General features: G+C 39.4%; 1 protein-coding gene across 1 annotated transcript in view; it reads right to left on the bottom strand.

Annotated features, from left to right (window-relative positions):
* Positions 1 to 25,830, bottom strand: part of OCA2 (OCA2 melanosomal transmembrane protein) — a 192,438-nt gene that overhangs the window by 144,412 nt on the left and 22,196 nt on the right. Inside the window, exons 2-8 of the mRNA XM_075136354.1 lie at positions 24,629 to 24,727; positions 23,828 to 24,016; positions 20,242 to 20,299; positions 19,276 to 19,348; positions 10,293 to 10,450; positions 9,348 to 9,430; positions 8,841 to 8,994 (exon numbers count right to left, since the gene is read on the bottom strand). Coding sequence (XP_074992455.1) covers positions 8,841 to 8,994; positions 9,348 to 9,430; positions 10,293 to 10,450; positions 19,276 to 19,348; positions 20,242 to 20,299; positions 23,828 to 24,016; positions 24,629 to 24,727 — 814 coding nt within the window. The remainder of the gene's footprint in view (positions 1 to 8,840; positions 8,995 to 9,347; positions 9,431 to 10,292; positions 10,451 to 19,275; positions 19,349 to 20,241; positions 20,300 to 23,827; positions 24,017 to 24,628; positions 24,728 to 25,830) is intronic.

Genomic DNA, 25,830 nt, shown 5'->3' with positions numbered 1-25,830 from the left:
AAATGACTGTAGTTTTTCTAACTGGTGCTGGCTCTGTCCTGTTGGAACCTCCTCGTTGGTGGCAGTGGCTCTGCTCTACCCAAGCAGTAGAAATTCCAGCACCTCAGGGGTACTGATACAATGCTCCTCGTAAGGAGCAACTTGTAATGCTCCTGCACAGTTGCTTTAAAGTCATTTTGAGCCTCTCAAAATGCACAGAGGTCACACCCTCCTCCTAAATCAGAAAACAGCAGGGAATGACCATAAGCCTTGACAGTCCATAGTGTTTAATTGCTAGCTCAGTCACAGGCTGTTCTCTCTGGGAGAATATCTAGGGTACCATTTGGTGAATATTTCACTCGGGGGGACAGGACAGATGGATCTGCCCCATGTCTGGATCCCCTTGTTCAATCCAGTCCTCCAGCACCTGTCTCGGTAGGCTTTGCTGCCTCCATCTGCTCCACGTGCCTTGATACCGTTCCCAATGCACACCCTCAGTTTATGTCCTAAAAGCATTATTCATGGGAACTGCAAGACTGCCCTCATGATATTGCACATTTTCAGCTGGGGGAAAAAAAAAAAGAAAGAAAAAAAGAATAGACTTTTGAATAGTAATAGTGCTTTAGGTTTATAGGGACTCCAAACCAGACCCACAACCACATGCTGCCCAGGAAGGATGCAGCTAGCCTGCTCCAGAGGGAGTAGATTTTTCTTCAAGCTAAGTTTTTCTACTGGATTTTACGGTTTAGGTTTCACCACACTGGATCCAGGTTCTGTGTACCCCCCAGAGTCACATTTATGGTTTCTGCCTTGGGCTGGGAAGGTGTCTCTCCAAGCCCTACCTCTTGGCTCCATTTCTACCTTACTGTAAAACACTGCAGATAATCAAGACAATATCAAGACAGCCTTCTCTCTCCCCCGGTCAGGACCAGTAGACTCTCAAGGAAGGAAAAGTGTGCAGGAAAGCATCCTTGCCCTGCTGAAAGTTGGCCAGCACACCCAGGGGCACTCACTTTCCCACTCTGCCCCGATCTTGGGCTTTTTTGCTCCCTCCCACTCCCAGACAGGAGGGCAGATAAGGGCAAACTTTTAGCCTTGCCCAGTGAGGTATGGCTCGGACTCTTCACCAAAAAGGATAGATGGTTTGTTCTGATAATCTGCCCCTAATTTTCTGCCAACTCCTGCAGCAGTGTTTTAATTCCTCTTCACAATTTTTCCATCCTAGCACAAATGAAAGCAATAGCAGCACGAATATATTCTCTCCCACAAAGGCCAGGGAGAGCAGCAGCTACAATTTTCTTTTTTACACTGTCTTTTCCAATAAAGGCTATGGATTTTCTTCTGTCCCTTTACTACCAATCTTTTGGTAGGATATATGTGGAGGTGGGAACACTCTAATCCTCACTCTTCTCTGTCTATATTTAAAGACAGATCGATATGAGAATGGATGGGAAGTGAGAAACCATGCTGAGTAAGCTGATCACTAGCTTCTGTGACTTTCCTCATCGGAAAAATTCTCCCTCAAGATTAGCCTATTGCCATCACTTAGTATTATGTTTTGTATCCACTGAATATTTTTTCTGTTTTCCTATTCTCTCTCTGAAGCATAATTTTCCATGTGCAAATAAATAGTCTCATTACTGGAAATAAGCAAAAACTGGACTGTGTGAGCGTAGACAGCAGTAATAACAAACATGTTATTTCGTTTGTAAAAATGCTTCCTACAAGGAAACACTGGTTCAACCAGCCCACAACACTAGAAAAATGGTCAGACTGAACCGCATAAAAGTTCTGCTCTCTGCAGCCAATTTTTGCTGGTTAGATGCTATTAAAAATCACTCTGCTTTGAGTTAAAGAAATTAAGCTTAGGGGATGTTTATTCATAATTTAAGCTAGTTAATAATAGAAAAGTAATATGGAGAGAAACTGACACTCTCCATTTCCATTAAAGTAATAAAAATTGTGATTATAAGCCCATGCTTCATGCTTGTAAGAAGCTAGAGCTTTTAAGGCCAGATCTTGCACTTTCTAGTATTTGTGTTTTAAGAAGAAATACAGACGTGTAAATGTTATTCAAGATGTCCGATCATTAAAACACCAACTGAAAGATCCTGGCAAGATCTTTCTTATGGCTACCTGCAAGATAGGATATGAAACTAAATGATAGCTCCTATGATAAAACAAGCCCTATGGAGGCTCTCGCAGAATTTCTGATACTTGCTGGTATCACTTTTCTGCCATTTGATGTGCTATTGGTATCTCTTTTTTTTTTTTAATTTAATAAAATGAATGTTATTCTGCCTTTTCTCCTGACTAAATAAAATGTTTTATAAAATAACTTTTAAAAGGCCATTACCTTCATATGTGTTTCTGCGGGCTCATTTAAGTATCATAAACAGCTAACACTCCATTTTAACCCATAAAACAAAACAAATATATTATTAAAGGAAAATATTGGGCAAGTACACACAATAATTCATTCAAAATAATGAGCTCTGTCCTTTAATAATAAATGTTTAACATTCTTACGTATTTCTAATTAATGCAGCTCCAACATAGCTGCAAATATGCAGTTAATAATTACTAATAAGAGCTTTATGAACTCAAGAAACTTTTCTAAATACCAATAAAACTTTATAATATTAACAGCTCTTTTAAGATATAGGTAGGCAGATAGATTTCTTTCCAGGGTAACCAGTGTATTATCCCATTCTCTATGTATACCTACACAGGAAAAAGGGGAGAAATCAAAGATATCTTATAGTATTGCAAAGAAGAAACAATGAGATTTTATCCACTCTTTTTTTCCTTGACTATGCTGTAGCACCAGAAACAACCATACGCCATCTGCTTATTGAATCTGACTGAATGGGGTGTAAATAGTCACTCAGTTATATACATAGAAAAAGGCTTTGCTGGAAAAGGAATGGAAATCAAAGAAGGCAAAAGACAAAACGCACTCTTAGCTGAAAGAACAAAGATGTTTGGAGCAGAAAAGTGTAAAAATTAAATTTTCTAAGGTTTTTTTGTTTGAATTTTTTTTCAAGTTCTCAATCAAAAGAGGTTACACATTTTGAGGGTCAAAACTAGAAAGAGCCTGTCTTGAAATACATTGTGAACTAATTTAGTACAGCAACATCAGCGCAGAACTCTGTACATCAGCACTTTACACCAGATGTCCCTGTAGACCAATGTGAAAACATACTTATAACCCATCTTACCTACGTTGCTCAGTAATCCTGAAGAGTCAGATGGTAGAGATGGTAGAACTGACATCAACAAAGGTAAACCTGGCACACTTTTTTTTTTTAAACATACACTTGTTTTAATTTCCTGTGCAGTGTAGGATTCCAAGAACAAAATGAAATAATACTTCATTGTTCTCGACAAGTCTATAAAATAGTATAGATCAGATTAATTCAAAATACCACAAGAATTTTTTTCTCCTTTTTCCTCTAGGAGAAGGGGAGGGAACAGAAGACTGAAATGCAAAGAGGGAACTGATTGATATTTGAGAGAAAAAAAAAATCAATTTCAAGAGAATGAATGTCTAGTTACTGAAGGAAAGGATGATTACATGGCGAAAAAAAGAAAAAACCCCAAACAGAAAATGTAACTAAGAGATGTCCATCTAAAAAGAGTTAAAAGCAATATACCAAAATTTCAAGGGGTAGAGTAGGATTGTGAAGTAAGAAAATATTCATATTTGTAGTAAGCATAAAAAAAAAACATTAGAAACTAAAGAGGAAAAGGAGGCATCTTCTTTTACCAGAAACATATTTGTATTTTATGAATGAGTAACACGTAATCAGTTTCAAAAGAAACAACACTTAAAATAAATGTCTAAAGAAACGAAGTTCAACAGCTTAATGTGTTTTCTGAAGAATGGCACATCCTGAGACAGTAAGACTTCTCCACCAAGGACTGGTACTTGACATACATTGGCCTCCTGGAAATTTGATGCCAACATAGAGACAAACGGCTGCCTCAAAGCAGAATTTACCCTGTGTCTTTTCAGTGGTGCAAGTTTGGAGAAGATGACAGTTTACAGTAAATGCAGTTTCCAGCTGGAACCTCTTACTTCATCAGCTTTTCCTATCATCTGTATCTGCAGGAAGCAGAAGCTCTTGCAGCCTGTTCTCCTGCACACTGCCTGGTAACTAAGGTAGGAAAGGGCAAGGGGAGAAGGGGAAGGAAGGATTAAAAGATGATGACAGTGGGGTTGAGGAGGTTGTGGGCACAAGATCTAAGATTCATGTTTGGGGAAAAGGGCTGTGCAGGAGGAGCAAGAGGCATGCCTTCAGGTGGTTCTTTTAAGTTGTAACAGATAAAATCCTTCCTCTTTCTTCATCATTATAAGAAAATATGTGAAAATATAGCTCTAAAAGTTGTTTGGATGTCCACATTGTCTGAAGTTGAACCTGTATTGCCAATGACAACGAATAAAACACAGGAAAGTAATAAAGACTGATAAAAGATGGGGAGCAGTGACACTGAAGGTGAAAATCCATGAGAGATCGTTCCTGCAGCAACACCGATTGATTTCTCTAACAGTGATAACTGCTAATAGAATAGAGAGTGCAATGTGTTGAGAAAGCAAGACTTCAGGCATTAAAGTTATAAATACTGAATATAAGGTAAGTCACTATTACATATTCTAACAATATTAACATCCATCTCTTGCAAGAGATCCACAAGGGTACCAAGAAACTGTCAAGTTTTGTTTCTGTGATAGTTATTTCCAGCTTATATATTTACAGTTTAAAATTTACTCTGGTTGTAACATTTGTCATTCCTACAGATGTTATGGAGAAAACAGCTAACATCATGATGCAATAGGTGACTTTCCACATTTTAAAATTCAAAAAAGTTTACTTATAAGTATCTATTTCTACCTTTGAATTTGCAGAAATAATTTTTCTGCCAATAGAAATTTTTCCTTTATCTTTTCACAGAAACAATAAACTAATGAGTTGTTTTAAAGCTTTTTCTTAGAAACAACAGGAAAATTGTCGTGGTTTAACCTGGCAGGCAGCCAAATACCATGCAGCCGCTCACTCACTCCCCCCGCCCCCCCAGTGGGACGGGGAGAGAATCGGAAGGGTAAGAGTGAGAAAAACTCGTGGGTTGAGATAAAGACAGTTTAATAAAACAGAAAAGGGAGAATAATGATAATAAATAATGATAGAATATACAAAATGAGTGATGCACAATGCAATTGCTCACCACCCACGCTGACCGATAACCAAGTAGCGATCGCTACTTCCTGGATCACGCCTACCATTCATATACTGAGCATGACGTCACATGGTATGGAATACCCCATTGGCCAGCTGGGCTGGCTGTCTTGATTATGTTCCCTCCCATCTTGTGTACCTAGCTCAGTCAGTAGGCACAGGAGCTGCCCTTGGACTAGGAGGGCACTTAGCAACGACTGAAAACATCAGTGTGTTATCAACATTCTCCTCATACTAAATCCAAAACACAGCACTAGGAAGAAATTTAACCCTATCCCAGCCGAAACTAGGACAAAAATGCATGCTTTCCTTGACTTTGCTTTTCAGTTTCAAGCCTTTATTTCCATTTACACATGAATTGTTCCAAAGCAGTTTTCTAGGATGCAAACACAAAACCACCTTTTACATACCTTAAAAACCTGATGTTTTCGCAATTGCTAAAGGGTTGCATAGTTGGGGTTTTTTTTAAATAAAAGCTGCATGTAAAAGTATTAAGATTATTTTGGTGTTGTGCTGCATGCCTACACATATTTATAGTAAAACCTAGCCCAATCCCCCTTCACACAATACTATATCTCTTTGCTCATTTATGAAGTATATAGAGGCATTTTTAGCTTCTTAAATAAATCACCATTGCTGATCGACATAATCTAAATGTCTAAAACATCTATCATGCTGTGTACACCCATTATTGATATTTGATTAGAAGGTGTTCAACTATCTTACCATTTCAATGGGTAACAGGATGAAAAGCTTAAAATATGCAAGAGATGTGGAAGAAAAATCAGCATGCTGGACATATTTCACAGAATCATAGAATTGGAAGGTTGGAAAAGACCCTTAAGGTCATCGAGTCCAACAATCAACCCAACACCACCATGCCCACTACACCATGTCCCTAAGCGCCTCATCTACACGCCTTTTAAATACTTCCAGGGATGGTGACTCAACCACTTCCCTGGGCAACCTGGTCCAAGGCTTGACCACTCTTTCAGTAAAGAATTTTTTCCTAATATCCAATCTAAACCTCCCTTGGCACAACTTGAGGCCATTTCCTCTCATCCTCTCGCTTATTACTTGGGAGAAGAGACCAACACCCACCTCGCTACAATCTCCTTTCAGGTAGTTGTAGAGCGCGATGAGGTTTCCCCTCAGCCTCCTCTTCTCCAGACTAAACAGTCCCAGTTCCCTCAGCCACTCCTCGTAAGACTTCCACATAAGACCCTTCATCAGCTTCATTGCCCTTCTCTGGACACGCTCCAGCACCTCAATGTCTTTCTTGTAGTGAGGGGCCCAAAACTGAACACAGTATTCGAGGTGCAGCCTCACCAGTGCCGAGTACAGAAGCACGATCACTTCCCTAGTCCTGCTGGCCACACTATTTCTGCTGTTGGCCTTCTTGGCCACCTGGGCACACTGCCGGCTCATGTTCAGCCGGCTGTCAATCAGCACCCCCAGGTCCTTTTCCGACAGGCAGCTTTCCAGCCACTCTGTAGCGTTGCCTGGGGTTGTTGTGACCCAAGTACAGGACCCAGCACTTGGCCTTGTTGAACCTCATACAGCTGATCTCAGCCCATTGATCCAGCCTGTCCTGATCCCTCTGCAGAGCCTTCCTACCCTCGAGCAGATCAACACTCCCGCCCAGCTTGGGGTCTTCTGCAAACTTACTGAGGGAGCACTCAATCCCCTCATCCAGATCGTAAAGATATTGAACAAGACTGGCCCCAAAACTGAGCCCTGGAGAACACCGCTCATGACCAGCCGCCAACTGCATTTAATTCCGTTGACCACAACTCTCTGGGCCCGGCCATCCAGCCAGTTTTTTACCCAACGAAGAGTGTACCTGTCTAAGCGGTGAGCCGCCAGCTTCTCTAGGAGAATGCTGTGGGAGACAGTGTCAAAGGCTTTACTGAAGTCCAGGTAGACCACATCCACAGCCTTTCCCTCATCCACTAGGCGGGTCACCTGGTCATAGAAGGAGATCAGGTTGGTCAAGCAGGACCTGCCTTTCATGAACCCATGCTGGCTGGGCCTGATCCCCTGGTTGTCCCGCAAATGGCTTGTGAGCGCCCTCAAGATGAACCGCTCCATGATCTTCCCCAGCACCGAGGTCAGACTGACCGGCCTGTAGTTCCCCGGATCCTCCTTCTGGCCCTTCTTGTAGATGGGCGTCACTGTGGCAAGCCTCCAGTCGTCCGGGACCTCCCCTGTTAACCAGGACTGCTGGTAAATGATGGAGAGTGGCTTGGTAAGCTCCTCTGCCAGCTCCCTCAGTACCCTCAGGTGGATCCTATCTGGTCCCATAGACTTGTGAGCATCCAGGTGGCGTAGCAGGTCATTAACTGCTTCCTCTTGGACTATGGGGGGGTTATCCTGCTCTCTGCCCCTGTCTTCCAGCTCAGGGTGCTGAGTCCCCTGAGGATAACTGCTCTGACTATTAAAGACTGAGGCAAATAAGGCGTTAAGTACCTCAGCCTTTTCCTCGGCCTTGGTGGCAATGTTCCCCCCCACACACACGTCCAATAAAGGATGGAGATTCTCCTTGGCTCTCTTTTTGTCATTAATAGATTTGTAAAAACATTTTTTTCTTCTCTCTCATGACAGTGGCCAGATTGCATTCTAGCTGGGCTTTCGCCTTTCTAATTTCCTGTCTGCGTGACCTAACGAGATCCCAACTCTTCTTCCAAAAGTGGTAAGCTCTCCTGAGTCCCAGCAAAAGCTCCCTGTTCAGCTCCCAGGCCAGTCATCTTCCCCTTCTTACTATGAGCACCTTGTAGACTTGATTTGATTCACTTCTCTGTTTCATACTAGTGGAAATCAGGTGTGATTCAAGTTGGAGAATTCATTGGCAGTGTGGATGTTCACATGAATAAAAAAAAAAAAAAAAAAACCAACAACACACTGTTCCCCCCCATATCTGTTCTTTATTTCAAGATAATCAGACAGTAAGCATTTTCAGTTCAAAGGAGTCAGTTGGAGCCCTGTGCTGTTTCTGACGTGTTTTCCATCCATATTGCTGATGCAATGCATTTTTATTGGGTTTCGTACCTCAAGGCTTTGGAATGATGTTGCTATATATGTTTAAAGTTCCCTGTCCCTTAACTTCTTCATGTTAACTCAGACTCCATTTCCGTTTTAAATAATACAGTAAAGGAATTTCTAAATGTCACTCATTAAAAAGCGTGTTTGGTTTAGCCTTTTAAAAGTACACTAAATTCATGGTTTGAGGTGCCTTAGAGAAGGAAATAACCAAAGCTTTTTTTTCTTTTACCTTATCTTTAAAAATAATTAACTTAAAAACAGATTTTCTGCACCTTTTATAACCAAGAGTGATTTTCACTCTCACAGCCAAACTATAATCCTGTTAAAATATTAAAACACTAATAGGTCCTAATAGAAAAATACACAAGATCACTGTAATGTTAATATAACTTGCCAAAATTAGTAACAATTCAGAACAATTTCCTTGCACATATCTTATTCATGCCATTAGCAACACTGATGGTACAGCAAGGATTCATGTACACATTTTAAAAGTATATTAAAGCCCAAGAATGAAACCCTTCCTTGTGCTCCATTTACAATGTTGGGGAAAAATAAAATCAAAGTGCAAAACTGGCTTACTTCCAGTACGATCAGCACGTAGACACCTACTAAGATGATGGACGCAATTGTTACTTGTGCCTCTATATTTGCCTGAAGGTATTGATGCTTCATGGAGAGAGGAACACTTCCAGGCTCCTGTAGGAAAGCTTGAATGTTTATGAAGATGGTGCCTCTGGTGAAAGAAAGAGAAGTTTTGCTTATTTCTGGAATGAAATACCATTCGTTTTATTTATGCATTAATTTTATATTGAGTACCTATAAATATATGTATATGTGTTATATCTTTACAATTGCAAGCAACTTTTCAAACATTTTCACTCTATCTCTTTAAATAGCATTGTTTGGAAAGTACCTCAAGTACAAACCAGCCTTGTAAATCCATTTAAAAAGCAACAAGAAGTCATCCTTTCCTGCCCCTCTGAAACAGGCAATGATAGATTATTTTTAAAACATTATCTATTCCTTCATAGTCAAGTCTATGTAAACTATTACTTCAATAGATCATTTCTCAGTCTCTTAGCCAACCTGTTTGGTATCTGAAAGGTTCTAGTTGTGATGATTTGCTGATTTCTTCTTGAACTTAAGGGTAGAGACCAGTTGTATACCACCTGCAAGAGAGTCACATTTGGCAATATTAATAAAAGTCAGTGAAAGTGACATGTCTCTGATCTACGGTTTTATTCCTCTTTCTTCTCTCTCCTGCAGCACAGGTTACAGCAGCCTCCTCATCATGGGGGTGTGTGGTTTAAGAGAGTAATTGCCATTATGGTATTGTTCACCATGCTGAGGTAGTGGGATTAATCTTTTGCTGCAGACTGTGAGATTGGGTGTAAGCGGGAATTCTGATGGTATTGTTCAGCTGTGCTGTCACTGGTAGAGGCAGGCCATCCTGTCACGTATACAGAATGAGAGGCAGTTGTTCGTATGTCAATGTCATTTATTAAATGATGAAGCTTATTTTTATTTTTCAATGATTTACAATGACAGGCAGTAGAAGATCCTCCTTCACCAAGTTCTCTGGGAGAGAGCAGCAGGAACTTGTAACAAACAACATCAACAATGAGAAAGCCTTAAGAGAAATAAAGCAAATAAATGTGACACGTTTGAGAAAATAATTTGCAACAAAATGTGAAAATGTATTTCAGTGAGTGCAAAAAGGCACTTAGCACTTGTTTCTTCCTTCTAACACAACTTTTGAAACGTTGCCAATTTTAAACACAAGAACTTCCATTTTAAGTGTCAGTCAAGTGGCATAAGTTTTACAAAATTTTAACACAGGAAGCTAAAGGAAATCTTATAAAGACAAACGAAAATGTAACTTTACCCTTATTAGAATAAGTTTTTTAATGCTGACGTTGACACACTTCACAGCAGGGAAAAGCACAACCACTTAATCGACACAATAGTGATGGAAATAAAAGTGATAAAACACATTTCAGAAAGAGTGAAAGAAAATTTAAAGACCATCACCTGCTGCTGGTGTCTCCTCCTTGATCCAGCGTCTTCAGTCTGGCTGATTTGTACTACAATGTATTCCTCTGTTTGCTCATCAACTACATTTGCCACAAATGGGCCTCCTACGTCTAACTTCAATAGAGCAGAATCACGAAAATCGGTCAGATTCATAGCTGTTAATAAAGTTGTTAAGGTGTAACCTTCCAGTAAAAATGAGTACTGGCTGTACAAATTCCAGAAAAAAATATACATTAGTCAACTTATATTGAAAAACACATTCTTCAGCTAAAATGCTTATGAAACTATGAAAAGAACAAAACAGATGTCTACTTCCTCACCAAGTAGCACTGCTTTGGCCAGGTTTCCTAAAGAAACAGGAGTTACAGGTTCAGAACAAATACATCTGTCCTTTCCTAGTGATTTTTGAGATCACCAGTGCTTTCAGCTGGCACTGTAGATGTACCAAAGCTCCAAAATAGCATACGGAAATACACAGAGAGACAGAGAAGTAAGGCTCTTCAAGTGCTTGTACTAGATGAAAGGCTGCATCATTAGCTCAGCAATTTAAACATCACAGAATTTGTACCAGGGAAAACACTGTGGAAGCTCCAACCATGGGGAACGCTAAACTAGAATCAATGTCCTATTCATGCCAGACGATTTGGGTTTTGGTCAAAATTTTACTCACAATTTTTCAAACATCTGAAATATATATTTTCAAGTTCCTCTCAATTGGAGTACTCACAGACCCTTTCTCCTCCAGCTCCCTCATCTACTTTTTTCTTTCTCTCTTGGATATCTAGCATGAGGTGTGGTCAGACTACATCCCTAGTCTAATATAACTGAGACATCAGCCAACCATGATCCACAAATCCATTGGAAGTCTGGCTCTATTAGTCCCAATACATCTAGGACTATTTAGACTTAGTATTGTGATAGTCCACTTCTGGCATCACTGAGAAAGAAGCATCCCTGAGGGTTTGGGGAAGAGGGAAAGCCTGAGCTTTTATACCCTTCACAGTCCATTTGTTACTACAATAGAGCTATATTGTAATAGCTTTTTTCCTATCTGTGACCAGAGAGAAAGCTAAGGCATCACCAACAAAAAAAAAAAAATCCTAAGAAGGGAAAAGGCTTGATTTTACACATATATGTTCTGTTGAAATCATGCGATTAATCACATGCTTGAGTATCTTAACGGTTTTAACATCTGACATTTAATTGAGCATACTACAAAGAGTGAATCTGTTGCAAAAAAAATGTACAAGATCATATACCTACCAGAAGGATTTTCCCAGAAAGACATTTTGTTGCCCACAGAACTCAGAGATTTTAACAGGAAAAGAAAAAACATGGTATAGTTAGAGGGGACTCAGGGCAGCGCTGTGCCCAGCTTCCCAATGAGCCCCAGTTAAGGCCGTCTATGGTAGACCAGTCTCTAATGGGGGAAAGCTTTGTGACATTATGCAGGGGTCCTTCATCTTTAAAAGAGTTGTTGCATCTGTCCACATTCCCAACAGGAGAACTGGATCCAAAAAAGAGATGTCTCTCACACTAACCCAAAAAAACCCCTAGCAGATCTAGGGGCAGATGAGCAGGCAATGTGTTGCAAAGTAAAATAAATGTCACCCTGCTCAGCACGGTGAGCAGAGCAATCACCACCAGTGTCACTCACATGCCGTTCATTAAGAATGAACTTCCCAAGCATCTATTTCCTTAAAGAAATCACGCAGGAAAGGATAAAAAAATAACCTCAGATGCAACAAATCAGGAGACCAACTCCAGTCAGGAGAATTTACACACACAGCCCTTAGCAAGCATAAATACAAATTACAACAGTTCTCTTCTGGTTCTGAAGGTTTTAAGTGTGATTTGGCATCACAGTTTTTCTGTGACCTAATTAATACATAATATTAGTCCCAGCTGGAACTATAGCTATACCTTTAACTAGAGACATTAATTATACCTTTTAAAAGGCCTGCTGACCTGAAGTCATTAACCCAATGATTTGGGACACCTCTTGACAGTCTGCCTTTTATTAGGAGTGTAGCCAGCAATTTATGTCTTGAAAAGCTTCAGGTGCATATAATTATGGCAGCATCCTTTTAAGCAATACTTTTAAAATAAGTCCTGTAATTACCTAGATGACACGTTCAGGAGCTATTATAAAGGACGCTTAAAATTAAAGGGGGGAAAATTAAACCTCATTTTCAAGAAGAGTGGTTTCTTCCTTCTTTTCCTATAAAGATGAGGATACTTAAGAAGTTTTTCCATTCCTTTTTGTGCATTTATAAAACCACTAGAAAGAGCCCTAGCAAAACAGGTTCTCCTTTGCAAGTGGAACTGAACATCATTCACTAGTCTGCACTGAGGCTCTGAAATCCCATCAGAGTTATCTTTCTCCAAACAATATTTAGAGACTCTGTCATAATTCCATTGCTAGACTGCAGCAGACTGCAGCCTTTATGAAAGGTGGAATCAAAATAAACCAGGAGAAAACTTCAGCCACGCTTATATGAATCAAAATGCGATTTTTTTTATCAAGCTGCTCTTCAGAATATCTTTGTTCTGCCTTATCCTGGGTTTATATTTCCCTTAAATTGCCGGAATGTGGTTTCCTCTATATTTTAATCATTCAGATGTGACTAACTTTTGGGAAAACTGTCTTTTTACTTCTAATACCCCCTTTTGTTCTGCAACTCAACCACGCTGGGACTTTTTGTCTTTTCTGAACGTTTTTTGTAATGTAGCCTCCAGTGTGTGCCTGTAAATCCCCCGACAAGATTTACAGCCAGAGCTGTTATTTTTTATTTCACTTCAGCTAAGCTGCCTCCATTCTTCTAGTTCCATTCTTGAAATTATATTATTGCTGAGAATTATCCTGTGAAGGGATTTGGGTTTGTGTGTGCTTTGTGGACCGTTACACAGTAGCTGCCTGTATTTACATCTGGCACCAGACTGAGTCCACTGCTCAGATCCAAACCAAGAGCTGTTTTTTCTCCTCTCGGTTTTCTGAGTAGCTGGTCCTAGAAGGTATTGAAGGGTGTGCAAGAGTCATCTCCTGTCACTTTACTTTTTTGTAGCTTATGTAGACAACACGATGGAATGGGATGCACTGGCTAAACGTTTAAATTGATATTCATTCACCACAGTTTATACTTCTGTACTGTGAAGATCTGCATCTGAGTTGGTCACTCCCTTAAATCAGTGAAAAGAGGGTGCTTTTAAGATAGGATTCATTGCTTCAGTTTAGACCACACAAAGATGAGAGGAATCGCTCCTGAGAAGCATCAGTTCTCTCTATTAACTATAAAGAGAGCCTGGGATAACTAACTCAGGTGTAGCTGAGATGAGTCACTCCCTAAATACTGAGTCCCTGCTCTACCCTCCATCATGCCATTAATTCAGTATGTACAGAGCCAGCTGAAAAGCTATGACTGACGGAGATTCTCTGTTGTATTTGCATGCAGATGGCAGACTTTATGCTTTCTTTAACATCTACTTGTATCACCTACTCTGCCTACTGTAAAATGTACCTTGAGAATACTATGTCTCTGATTATTTTTCACCAAGTTTCTGAGGTGCTTGTATACTATTGATCCTGATTTATGACCAGGTCACTCATGCTAGTTTCTCTAGGATATTGCCATTTTAAAGAAGGCATTTTGCCTGAGTCTTAGCATCTATTTTTACATGTTGTCTTTAACTGGGGTTATTTCTGCTTCACTCTCTGCAGTTTTCTCTTTTGATGTCCTATCCCTGTTTGTAGCTTATGAGGTTGTTTTTTACATCATCCCTTCACGATATACCAAGCTGAACCACATGCTCTTCTATACCTATTGGTTTCCCCATTTGAAGAATGCTCCATAACTTTTTTTTCCTTTTTGGAGCGTCAGCAACTAGGTTCCATTTTTGTCTACTGTGGATCCATCCTTCCTCTCTGTGCTCCATCAGTTCTAGAAGTTTTGTGAGTCCTTAATAAACTCTCTTTTCTACATCATTTTCCCAATGATGCCTTGAGATTCTGTTTCTTTGCTTGCCTTGCACGTGGTCCTGGTCTTCATCTGTCTACTTAGCAGCTTGAAAATTGCCTGCAGGCCAAAATGCTTAGTACATTTCCAACAGCATCAACAAACATAAATGATTTTTAAATGTGTTCTGTAAGGAAATATGATGGAGAATTGTCTGACAGTAGAGAACTAGAGTTACAAAATTTAAAAAATTCAAAGGGGAAAAAGAACTGAAGGGATTAGAGAGGTTGTTTCATTCGTTAAGTTAATTTATGCTCCCTGGGAGAAGAACCCATTTTTAGGACCTCCATGGAAGCTGAAAAGTCTTCTAAAATCTGACTATATTCTTTTCCTCACAGTCTCTCTTTCTACCTCTGGTTCAAGGGAAAGGTGATTTTCAGTATCACTAATGGTCATGGCATGATTACAAGTTGTCTTAGTGACCTTTTCTTGCTCCATGATTAACACAGTTGCACCAATCATTCAAACTTATGCAACTTCAGCAAGGAATTTGATAATATGGTCAGCACACTTACCCATCTTATGTCTGCTCGATTTAGAGACTCCTTATCAACTTCCATATGTGGAATTGTTCTAAATAGTTCCACTGAATCCAAATGAAATAAGAAGTCTAGCCTATGATGTAATTTTCAACATATTATTGAGATACATCTTCTACTTTCTGAATTTGAGATCTTAATCCTAGATTGGATGTGATGAAATCTTTCAGAGCTACTGTGGAGGGAGGTAATGGCCACTGAGCAGTGAATTTGATATCTCTGGTTTTGTCTGATTTGGATTGACCGGAGACCTGTTCAGCCATGACTTGAGATCTTGTATTTTCATTAAGTTTTGTTTTGCATATAAAGAGCAAGTGAGTAAGGAACCCTTCACACTGGGTGTTGTGCAAATATATACCTTGCAAAATGTCAGCCTTTGCTCCAAAAATTTTACTGAGGAGATATCAAATATTTAAAGCAAATAATCACACGGACTGAAAGGTTTTAAAATATATTTATACAAATGCAAGGTCTTTGGCCAGACTCAGAAAGAATTCACAATCCGCTCCCCAGCTATTTTCAGGTTTCAGGTCCAAGAGAAGGAAGTTCTGACAAAAAGGAAAATGAAATTGCTTCACCTAGACTGATCTAACTTTCCCTCACCTATAACAGGAACTGGCACAAGTACAGAGGTTGAGAGGGAAGCAAACAAGACTGTTACTGAAACACTTGTCAGGGAATAGTGTTGGAAAATGGAAATTCACAGCTCAACGAGGTAGGAGTGAGACCCATTGCACAGAAGTGCGCCAGAAGAAGATTTACCTTTTCTTGTAAAAAGAAAATATTTCTACTATTGAGAAGTATAGAAATAGCAGTAGTTTTATCAGGTACAGTGAAAGAAAAAAAGGCACTGTATCAGAGAGATAGACAGTTCTTTAAATGACAGTGAGGTAGTGTACAATTTGATTGCATAATTCCTTAATAGCACCCACGAATCCCCATTACTTTTTCATTTCATAAAGCCTAGTTCAATTCAAAAAGTTAGTGCACAGTTCTGCTCCAGCTGTCTGTTCCCCATTGCTGGAGAAAAACTTAAAATTTTGCTTAGATCAGGGCAGAAGTTCTTAGAAACAAAGGAACGAACACAGAGTATGTTTAGCATTTCAGAAGATTCTTCAAGTCTGAAAGCCTATGTAAGTTGTGAGGAAAAACAAGAATATTTCTCATTCACTCTTTGGTCAACCGGTTAATGGAAAGAAGTTACAGAACAGTTACAGAAGATAAAAATAAGTACATTAGAATAGGTACATGTAACTAAACTAAGAAATGCTGGAATTTACTCAGACTCTATCTCTCTCTTTCTATTTTCATAATCTGCTTTCCAAAGGCACCTCATCTTATTAATTATTGATGCTCCCACTTAACATACAGTCTTTGAGCAAAAGATCTGAAAATGCTTCACACATTTACATCAGTAGGGGTACTGAATCTTGTTTCCTGCAGAAAAGGGTCCTCTAGCCAGGCTTCAGTATATACTTCTTTCTGGTATTAGAGAGCTGACTGTTAAAATTTATAAGCCAATAAATCCCAAGTGTTGTCAAAAAGGAACACTATTACCACGATTTTGAAAAAATATACTAAATCCAGTGAATTTGTATCTCGTACCTATAGGAAAATCAGTATTACAAAAAAAAACCACCTTACAGACTCAAAAATCTTCCATTAATTCACAGGAGGCAAGATGTTGTTTTCAGAAACTGCAGCCAACACACCTCAGTGCTACGTGCCAGGTTTGTACCCATGGGGATGGGCAAAGCAAAGGCAGATACAAGTGGGCTAATAAAAAAGAAGATAATGGGAAGAAAAACAGCTAGAGTAAATCCAAACAAGAGATAGCGGTATAGAAACATAAACAGACAGGAACTAGAGCAAGTGGAAAAGTGCTAAAGAGATGTCATATGAAAAGCAGGTCACCCCCACACCAGCTGATGCAGGTCTCTCCCAGCACCAGAGACAGAAAGTCCTGCCATTGAGCAAGCCTGAGATCTAATGGGCATGACAGAAAAACCACAAATATTTAAGTGACAACAGGATGACAAAGGATATGAAGTCCAAAGGGGATCACTCGATTTGGTTTTTAAAAATATTTCAAACTTTGTTTCGATTTTTCTAGTGTATGCAGACACAGTGTATGCATGAGCACACATCCATAACACACGCACCAATGTGCATGGGCATTTCTGAAAAGAAATAGAAATGAGAGGAAGAAATTTTTTTTAAGAAGTATATAGTGGTTAGTACCCATTCAACACTTCTTAACAGCTTTTGAGGCATAAGCAAGAGGTAAAGAGTGTTCATTTGCATAATCTGGCATCATATAAGCTAAGAGATTTATTTTCCACCCAAAGCAGTCTCATATAATAACTTCTAAGGGTTTTGTGACAAGGACTACTGCAGCACACCTGCCAGACTACCATGAAATTCTCGTAGACATTCAGAGAGTAGCGCCTAACGTCCACCGGGAATACCGGACTCTGTCAGCCAGCATAAATCACATCTTCAACACTGCTGTGTAAATGGCTAATGTTATCCAAGCCTAGCCAAAGAGATGAATACTTTCTTCCCTGTGCAACAAAGTGGAGGACAACCATGTGAGCTTACTTCTGTGCAAATGAAGACTGGTAGCAACAGTGAGATGACATTCAGAATTGCTTGTGCCTTTTCCAAAATTCATTTAGAAATGCAATCTTTCTCCTTGACCCTTCTGCTTGAATTACCACATCATCTTGAAAACAAAGCATGGCTTTGCTGGATTGCTTGCCTCTCGCATGTTTTTCCCTAGCTCTGACCTCAGGTAGGAACGCAGGGACAGAACGTCCAGTTTTCAATACACATGACAAACTCAGAAGCTTCAGCTCCAGGTTTGTCAAGTAAGAAAGGGGAATGTTATATTCTGACTGACAGCTATTTGGCTCAAAGTATCCTGACGTGATATGTAAAATGTGAAATATGGGAACACTTGTTTGTACTCAAATCCCAGTCCCACCAGCACTTCCCTGAAACAAGCAAAAGGAATAACCAGTTGCAGAGTCAATGTGTACAATGCAGCAGCTATGGTTCCAACCCAAAATCTGTAGAAAGAGCACAAATCCTCAAGTTATGCTATGACAGTTGACTAAAACTTGAACTCAAAGAGTTCAAAACTCAAAACTTGCTGCCAGTTCACCCTCCTTTGGCAGAACGGGTCATGACTGCCCTGGTGCTCTTTGAGACCACACACACATTAGGAGCTTTCAACAATGGTTTCAAGGAGGACAAAAACATTGATGTGAACAGGATACTGATGGGAGTTTACAGCTGAAATTGTCACTGGTCCTACTAAATCTTCACTTGCTTTCCTCCAAAAAGCAATCTCAACTTTTCATTATAAATGGTGCTCAAGCACTAACATTTTCTTCCTCATTTACCCTACTAATTGTTCTGTTATATTGTGTCATTATTGGCAACAGTAAGAATACTAATAGTCAAATCTATTTAAAAAGGACTCTCCCTGATCAAAGCTATGGAACTGCCCAGTTAAATCGAAAAAAATCAGCATTTCAAAAATTAAATCCTACTGCATCTTTTCAAAACAAGACACCTGCCAGGAGCTTGTGAAATATACCTATAGTGAATCATCTTCTAACACTAGAGAAATAAGAGCCAAGCAGATTGTGAACCAGACTGATTAAACTAGAAATATAGCGGGAACAAGAGATGTAATTTATTTACAAAAGTTTTTGTTTGTTTACTAACTGAATGCTCATCTGCTCATCCCTCAAAGGCTTTTCACATTCAGGTCTGCATTCACCTGCAATTAATCATTTTTATTTTGGATTATTCTATTGCTTGTTCTTTTGAACAGTTTCTTGGTAATCTGTGGACTTAAATTTACTATTAAGCAATTTTGCGTGGAAAATTTGTAAAGGAATCTGCACCTCCACTGAAAAATATCTACGGATGCACAAAGCCATACGTATGGCTGGGCTAAGCTGTTCTGGAAACACACCCGTGAATCATCTCATTTCCTGCTTTTGAAGGAGTTCACTGGGTAGCATCATCGTCCAAGTATACACTACAGGTGATAGTATACAACTGGCCTGGGGTGCAGTTTTTGCAGCCAGGTGCATGTTCTAGCTGTGGTCCCAGCTATTTGCTGGACCTTCATCCCATTGGCTCTGCTACCCACTTCCACACTCTTGGCTTCATGCAGAGACTGGATAGAAGGAGTGGATGGACACCAGAAGGTGCCCCAGACAGGAGCCATTCAGTATGACTTGGCTAGGAAGCACAACTGTGGCCTGCATCGAAGGACATGTCTACATGGAGCCCAGGCTCTGAGGACACCCAATCCTCTCAGGGTATAAGTCAGAAAACACCCACCCTTTCAACCAGTTTATCAATGAATCTTCAGTTCCATTTTTTTTTTTTACAATTAAAGAAGGATACAGAAGCTTTCCAGAGGTGACACAGCCAACATCTGCCAGGACACACCTTGATCTGGATAAATGCCAAATAAAATCTAGGGCAAGGATAAAAACCAAACATTCATTAATAACACAAAAACTGAAAAAAACCTGCTAAGCCTATCTAAAATACTTAAATAAGGCTCTTTCAAACTGTACATTAAATTGTAAGATTGCTTTCAGTATTTTCAAGTATGTTTCCAACACAGCTGAAAAGCAGCCCTGGGATACTTAACAAGGATGACTAATATTCTTTCTGTAAACTTACTGCCAAAGTCACATATTCAATGTATTTTATCCAAGTGTCTCTTAAGACAAAGTTGTAATCTTAAGGATCTATCTGGAAAGCAACACTCACATCTGAGGAAATAAAGTGTGTCATCCATTTTGTCTCTGATACAGAAGCCCCGCTGGCCAAAAAAGGGTTCCTCACAGCAGCTAAAAGGATAAACTCCAACTTTTTGAAATATTTCTCACGTCTTGCAGTCTAAGATTTTGCTGATTTTGAAGATTTCGGCAGCAGAGGGCAGCACTCTGGCAGCCCCAGTAGGGAGCTGCCTACCTCCTTGTGGCCTTCTGCCTTTCACACCATGGAGCGCTGTCATCCTCCCCGGCACAGTTTTTCCTATGAACATTCCCCAGGTGTTAGCCAGTATCTAAAGACTCATCCTAAATTCAACAAGCAACCATTAAGGACATACAAATTTGAGTTTAAGCTGCCTCCTTAAACTCAACTGCCTACCCTACCACATTGTCCAGCGTGGTGGCTAGTGCACCAAACAGTGGTCTGATCAGGCATGAGGGCCTGCACAGTATTTTCACTTTTTGCCATCTTGCCCCCACCCTCGAGACATTTTTTTATTAGCTAAGACCAAATATCACACCTCATTTTGAACTAATTCCAAGGAATTGGGGGGGGGGCAGGAAGGGTTGCTAGTTCAATACTTACAGAGCAGACAACTACAAAGATAAAAAGGCCTGAAACTTTTAGGAATTTTAGACAGCATCTGAAATATAAGAAACAGGTGTTTACTACACGGCTAGTTTAAAACAAATATTCTCTGTTCTCTTAATAGCTCTGACATTTCAGAAGCATCATGGTGAGCACTTATAATATACCGCGTCAGAGTATGGACACCGCTACGCGGGGTCAGCAGGGCTTGGGAAGCCTCAGTGACTATAAGGGCCTCCTGCCCCAAGTCTGCTGCCAGCCAGGTCTCATTGCACGGGGAGGAGGTTTTACCCCTCAGGCTGCAGCATGAGCTGGCGCTGGGACCTGGAGCCACTTCTCTGCCACTGCCAGCCCCCAACAGACCCAGAGCCCCATCAGCTCGCCCTGGTCTCTCCCAGGGATGCAAAGGAGCATTGCCACCGCAGGGAGGTGGCATGGCTGAGCAGAAAGCACAGCTTGTTGCATAGAGGGGTGGTGTCATGAATGACATCCTCAAAACTGGACTTCTGATATACATCCTGAAAGGTGTTCGGAAAAGACAGTTTGAAGACGAGAACAAGCTTTAAGAATCTCCTGAGTTTAACAGTGTCTCTTTAAACCAAATATACTTCATAAGCATCTCTAGATAAACCAACTAGCAAAATTAGATTTTTTTTTCCATAGCACATCTGCACCCTTTGAAGGAATGCCCAGTTCTGGAGATTTGATGTCATCAAATTTTCTGAAGTGTCAGAGCTTACTACTGAGTGTGTTAAGCAAGAATAACTCTAAATTAAAATGTGGATGTTGAAAATACATGCTCTCGAGTAAGAAATCTTAAGATTTAGCACTTTTAAATTACCATTTTTTTAATCTTACCATTAAAGGCAACTCTTAACTAGTTATTTTCTTGCTGCCCATCAGTATGTTACACAGATATCTTAATTTACAGAACTCTTTTTGATGATTTGCCCTTATTACATCCTTTCATTAATTGAAGGCATTGATGTTCTTATTCCATTTTTTCAAAAGTAAACATTCAAACATTGCTTTTCTGGCAGAATGACAAATGTAAGGTTTGATTTAAGCCTGATGACAAGCAAGAAGGAAAACATTTCAAGTTATTAGGATAATTAGTTGAGAAGGGAACAGTGCAATAAATAGCTGCATTGACAAGTGCTATAGAATAAAAATATTAAAGCAGAGTAGTGTGAAAAGAGTCAGAAATAATTTTTAACCACAGTGGAAATAAGTCCCTAAATCAAGTTCATTGGCTGAAAACAGCATGAGTGACTGCAGACCCATTTTTTAGAAACGTTTTTGCCTAAAGATCCCTTCCTCTTTAGAATTCTCCAAACAGGCAGGAAAAAACACAGCAGCTAATAAAAATATGTTGCCACAGACAAACTGGTACAAAAGGGCTACAATATCCTGTGAAATACAAGTGGTAGTGACTTTACGCAAACTTTGCACAGTGTGAAAATCTAGAGAAGAGAGAGGAAGAGGGGAAGCCAGGTAGATGGCTTCTTCCACAAATGCTGGGTAGCCTTGCTCTAATGAAAAACAAGGTGGCAGTGAGGGAGAAGAGGATAATAAAGGCTTGAAAAGAGAGGAACGACAACAAAAGCCATTATCAGCACCTCACGACTGATAACTTCTTTTGGTATTGTGTGATTTATGGAAAATACCTAGTGCGAGCTTAGTCATGTATCTTCTGTCCTACTTGTCTATTCTCCCCATCTCTACATTACAGTTCTATTTTGGTATTTTTGAGAATCTGTTATGTTACGAATTATTAAAGCCCAGTCCAGACTGGTTTAGTTTTAATGTACTTGATGTTTTCTGTTTGCACTTCCAAATTATCATTTTTAATAATAATAATTCAAATTATTATTGAAACAAGAAACAGCAATAACTTGATTTTAAGACATAAAAGAAATCAAAAAGCATTAATTAAGCCTTTATAAATTCATAACCACTTGCCTGTAAATAACAGAAACTCATCTAAAGGAGCTGGCAAGATATAATAAAAAAGCTTTTGGAAATGGTTATTTTATTAAATGTAGAACTTAGAAGGCTCTTTTCCTCCCATCTGTTTGTTTTCATGGCATTTTGTATTAGGGAAGCAGCGCTTTTAACAGCTTACAGTTGAGAATTGATCAGTCTTTGACTCGCCTGTGGTTTGCAATCTGTCTCTTCCTACCACGCTAATCTGGCACAGCGATGCAAGTACAAACCCTGTGCCAAATCCTGCGCTGATATATGCCTCCAGCGCAATTCTATTTGACTTCAGTTGGAAATGCATGAAGTATAAATCTATGAAGGATTTCACCCCTTGTTCTAAACGAAATGATTTTTAGTCTGATCTGCATGTGGTGTCGGGCAGTTTAGCTCCATTTATTATCTCAGCAGCGTTATGCTGATTTGCGACAGCCAAGGAGCTGGCCCCATATGTACAACCCGCACTATAGCAATGAAATTATTTCACGGGAAGTTCTGCCAGAGAAATGCACTACTCCCCAGATTATGAACCTACGCTGTACTGGAAACAATGGATTCTACACTCCCGCTCGATGCCTTTGTTCCATCAAATACCATGGAAAGCTACCGCGAGCATGAAGAAAGACGCCTGCCAAACTTCTTCACATCTGCTCATATTGCGCTAATTGCAGCCATTGAAATTCTCCTGCTCCATTTGTTCAGCAGCAGTGCAGAAGAGTGGCACTCCACACAACACCGTATGCACGATGAAAGGAGGAAAACAATTGTGAAGTGATGAGCTAAGACAATGTACAGATTGGGAAAAGATGCACAGAAATCTCATTGGAAAGACTCCGCGGATCAACACGGAGATGTGGACATGCAGTGCTGTGCTCCACGCAAATCTGCAGAGCAGGGGCCAGACCAAACTACTAAAAAGTGTTGAAATTCTGGAAGGGACAGAGAGAATTAGTATCCAAGATTAAAGGGTTTGCTAGTTAAATCCCAGGCAAAAATATCCTGAGAAAATTTGAACTTAAGCTCTTATCGCATTGGTATCTTTTAATATATTAACAGATTCAATTTCCTCCATGCCTAAATGAGGTAAAAGACTACTTTGAGGTAAAGAGGGAAATATATTGATGTACTTAAGGATAGAAAAATGCTCAGTTAGGTTTTGCATTGTGTATATGTGAAAAGCTATTATAATGACTACAGAAAGACTGTTAAATACATATTTTAGTTAAAGTCAAGTATTTCATAAAAGCAAGAAAACACTGAGGAATAAAGCTATGGAATCAACCAAGTGGTTTTTAAGAAATGGTTTCAAAGAAATGTTAAAAGCAATATAGAAGGTATTTATTAACAAATTTAGAATAGGTGCTATGATTGATGCTTGTAAGAACAAGGGACTATTGATCATTAGGTAGAGGCTGTAATCAATTTCACCAGGGTTTATTTATAAACTATCAATGGCAAGATAGGGCCTAAATATGGAGTGTTATTTTATTCATTTGCAGAAAATAAATCATTTTCTGGACATCTATACTTAAAAACTAATCCCTGCAGAAATAAAAAAAAAAAAGGAATGGAAAAAGAAATAAATGAAAGTTTGAATTCAGACCTCATCTTTGATAAATTGAACTTGACATGAAGGTTGTCCAAGATTTCGTATTTCTCAGAAGAAGCAGATTTGGACAAACTTGTCATTTCACTTCCCAGTTGAAACCTTTGCTCAAATTCTGCAGAGCTGTTGTCCCATGAATCATCATCTGTGGTAAAATCTGGATTATGAAGAGCCATGCACTGCAACCTGTCACACATTTTCAGTAAACATAATAAAACAAAACAGTGGTTTATTTCAACAGATAGTAGATGCAACTGCCCTTGCATATCCTTAGATTCACTGTGAGAGATTTTTATGGAAAAATTCATAGGAAGAGATTTATTCACTACAGACTGAGCTCCCCTTGGTGACACAACTGGGTAAACTAGGGAGCAAAACCAAAGATCCCATTTAGGTGCACCTGGGAGAACCAGCTCTCTGATGCACCAGGCAGATGTACCTCAGGATCTGGTGTATAAACCCCTTATAAGGACCCTGCCTATACCTCTGCTGTGTCTTCTAGGATATAAGAAAGAACCTAATGTAACACCACATGGAGAAAGTGAGAGCACATGACTTGCAGTTGCCTATCCTTAGGGCTCTCTAATCACTCTGACCTCAGACCTTACATTTTCCCTTCCCCATTTACAGCCCCTTCTTTCCACTCAGGCTCCTCCAGAGTAATTCTCTGCTCACAACCCCTGCCATTCACTTTATTTCCCAGCAGGTTTGGTGTCAGGATATAAGAAAGAACCATGCACAATTAAATAGAAGAGAGCTTAGGAAAAAAATATTTTGAGTAAAATGAAAGTAACTCACCCATTTTGCTCTGAGGAAACCTTCAGTAGTGGTGTCTTCTCTGTAAAGCCAGTGTTTTTTGACCTTGAGCTGAATAATTTGGAAAAATTGGAGTGATATCTTTGGAGAGAAAAAAAAAAAAAGAACAGTAAGTTTGCAGTACAATAATTCACTACAGTTCTACAGAATATTTTGCTACAAGTCCATCTAACTATTCTTTAAGAATGGTGTTCACCTAAATTAAGGTTTTCTTAAGTTTGAACTAGTCATGGTAGTTACTTCCTTATAGTCATGGGGGACTCTACTGCATAAAATAAGATAAATTTATCTTATCCTAAAAGCAGCATCTAAAATAGTCAATTAATTTCCCTCTGAATGCCAGAAGAGCAATAGACACCCAACTCACACTCACATGCTTATATTTTAGACACCTAAATTTACAGTGGAACAACTGCACTGTAATATTAGTGAGGCAAAATTCTTAAGGTAAATAATTATATATATTCATATAAGTTCACATTAATATACTTCATAAAATATAAAATAATAGGATCAGTTCTGTCCCATAAATGACATTTGAGACATGGATCACCAGAAATCTTCTAATCTCTACAACAACCTCAGCACCCTTCGTATTAGGGAAGAAAGCTTTATCTGAAGTACAAGTATTTCATTCCTGCAGCACAATCCTTTCCAAACAGTTGCTGTCAAGTCTTGGTCCTGGTGCTGCAGATAATTAACAGAGAGTAAGCTACCTCTTGCTGTATTGCAACTTAGCATTGTTAAGAAGCCTTTTACTAAAATATATACCCCAAAGCTTAAGAAACAGCTGAAAAGAGTCAAGCAGAGATTAAATAATTGAGCTATTTCAGAGCACTCCCAAAGACCCGGCTCTTCCAGAGACATTTCCCATCAAAACCACCATTATTCAGACGCGCTCAGATTTATTCCATTCAAAACTGCAGTCATCCACCACCAGAAAGTCCCGAGGAAACCTAGACATACAGCCAATATGCAGATCTCATTACTCCCAGAGACACTTAGAGGAAACCTGTCTTCTGCTATTGCTGGACTGTGAAGGGAAAGAAATTATAAAAATCATAGACAACTAAATAAATATACAAAGGTGACTGGTAATTCGATCTTCTAAATGTAAGGCTAGTCCAAAAAGAAGGATCTGTGTATTTAGCTTTATAACACAATGGAAGACAGTGGAAATTCTT

The sequence above is a fragment of the Calonectris borealis genome, chromosome 1, assembly GCF_964195595.1.
Source record: "Calonectris borealis chromosome 1, bCalBor7.hap1.2, whole genome shotgun sequence".
NCBI lineage: Eukaryota > Metazoa > Chordata > Aves > Procellariiformes > Procellariidae > Calonectris > Calonectris borealis.
Note: the sequence above shows the minus strand (reverse complement) of the source record. Positions and strands in the feature narration are given on the sequence as shown.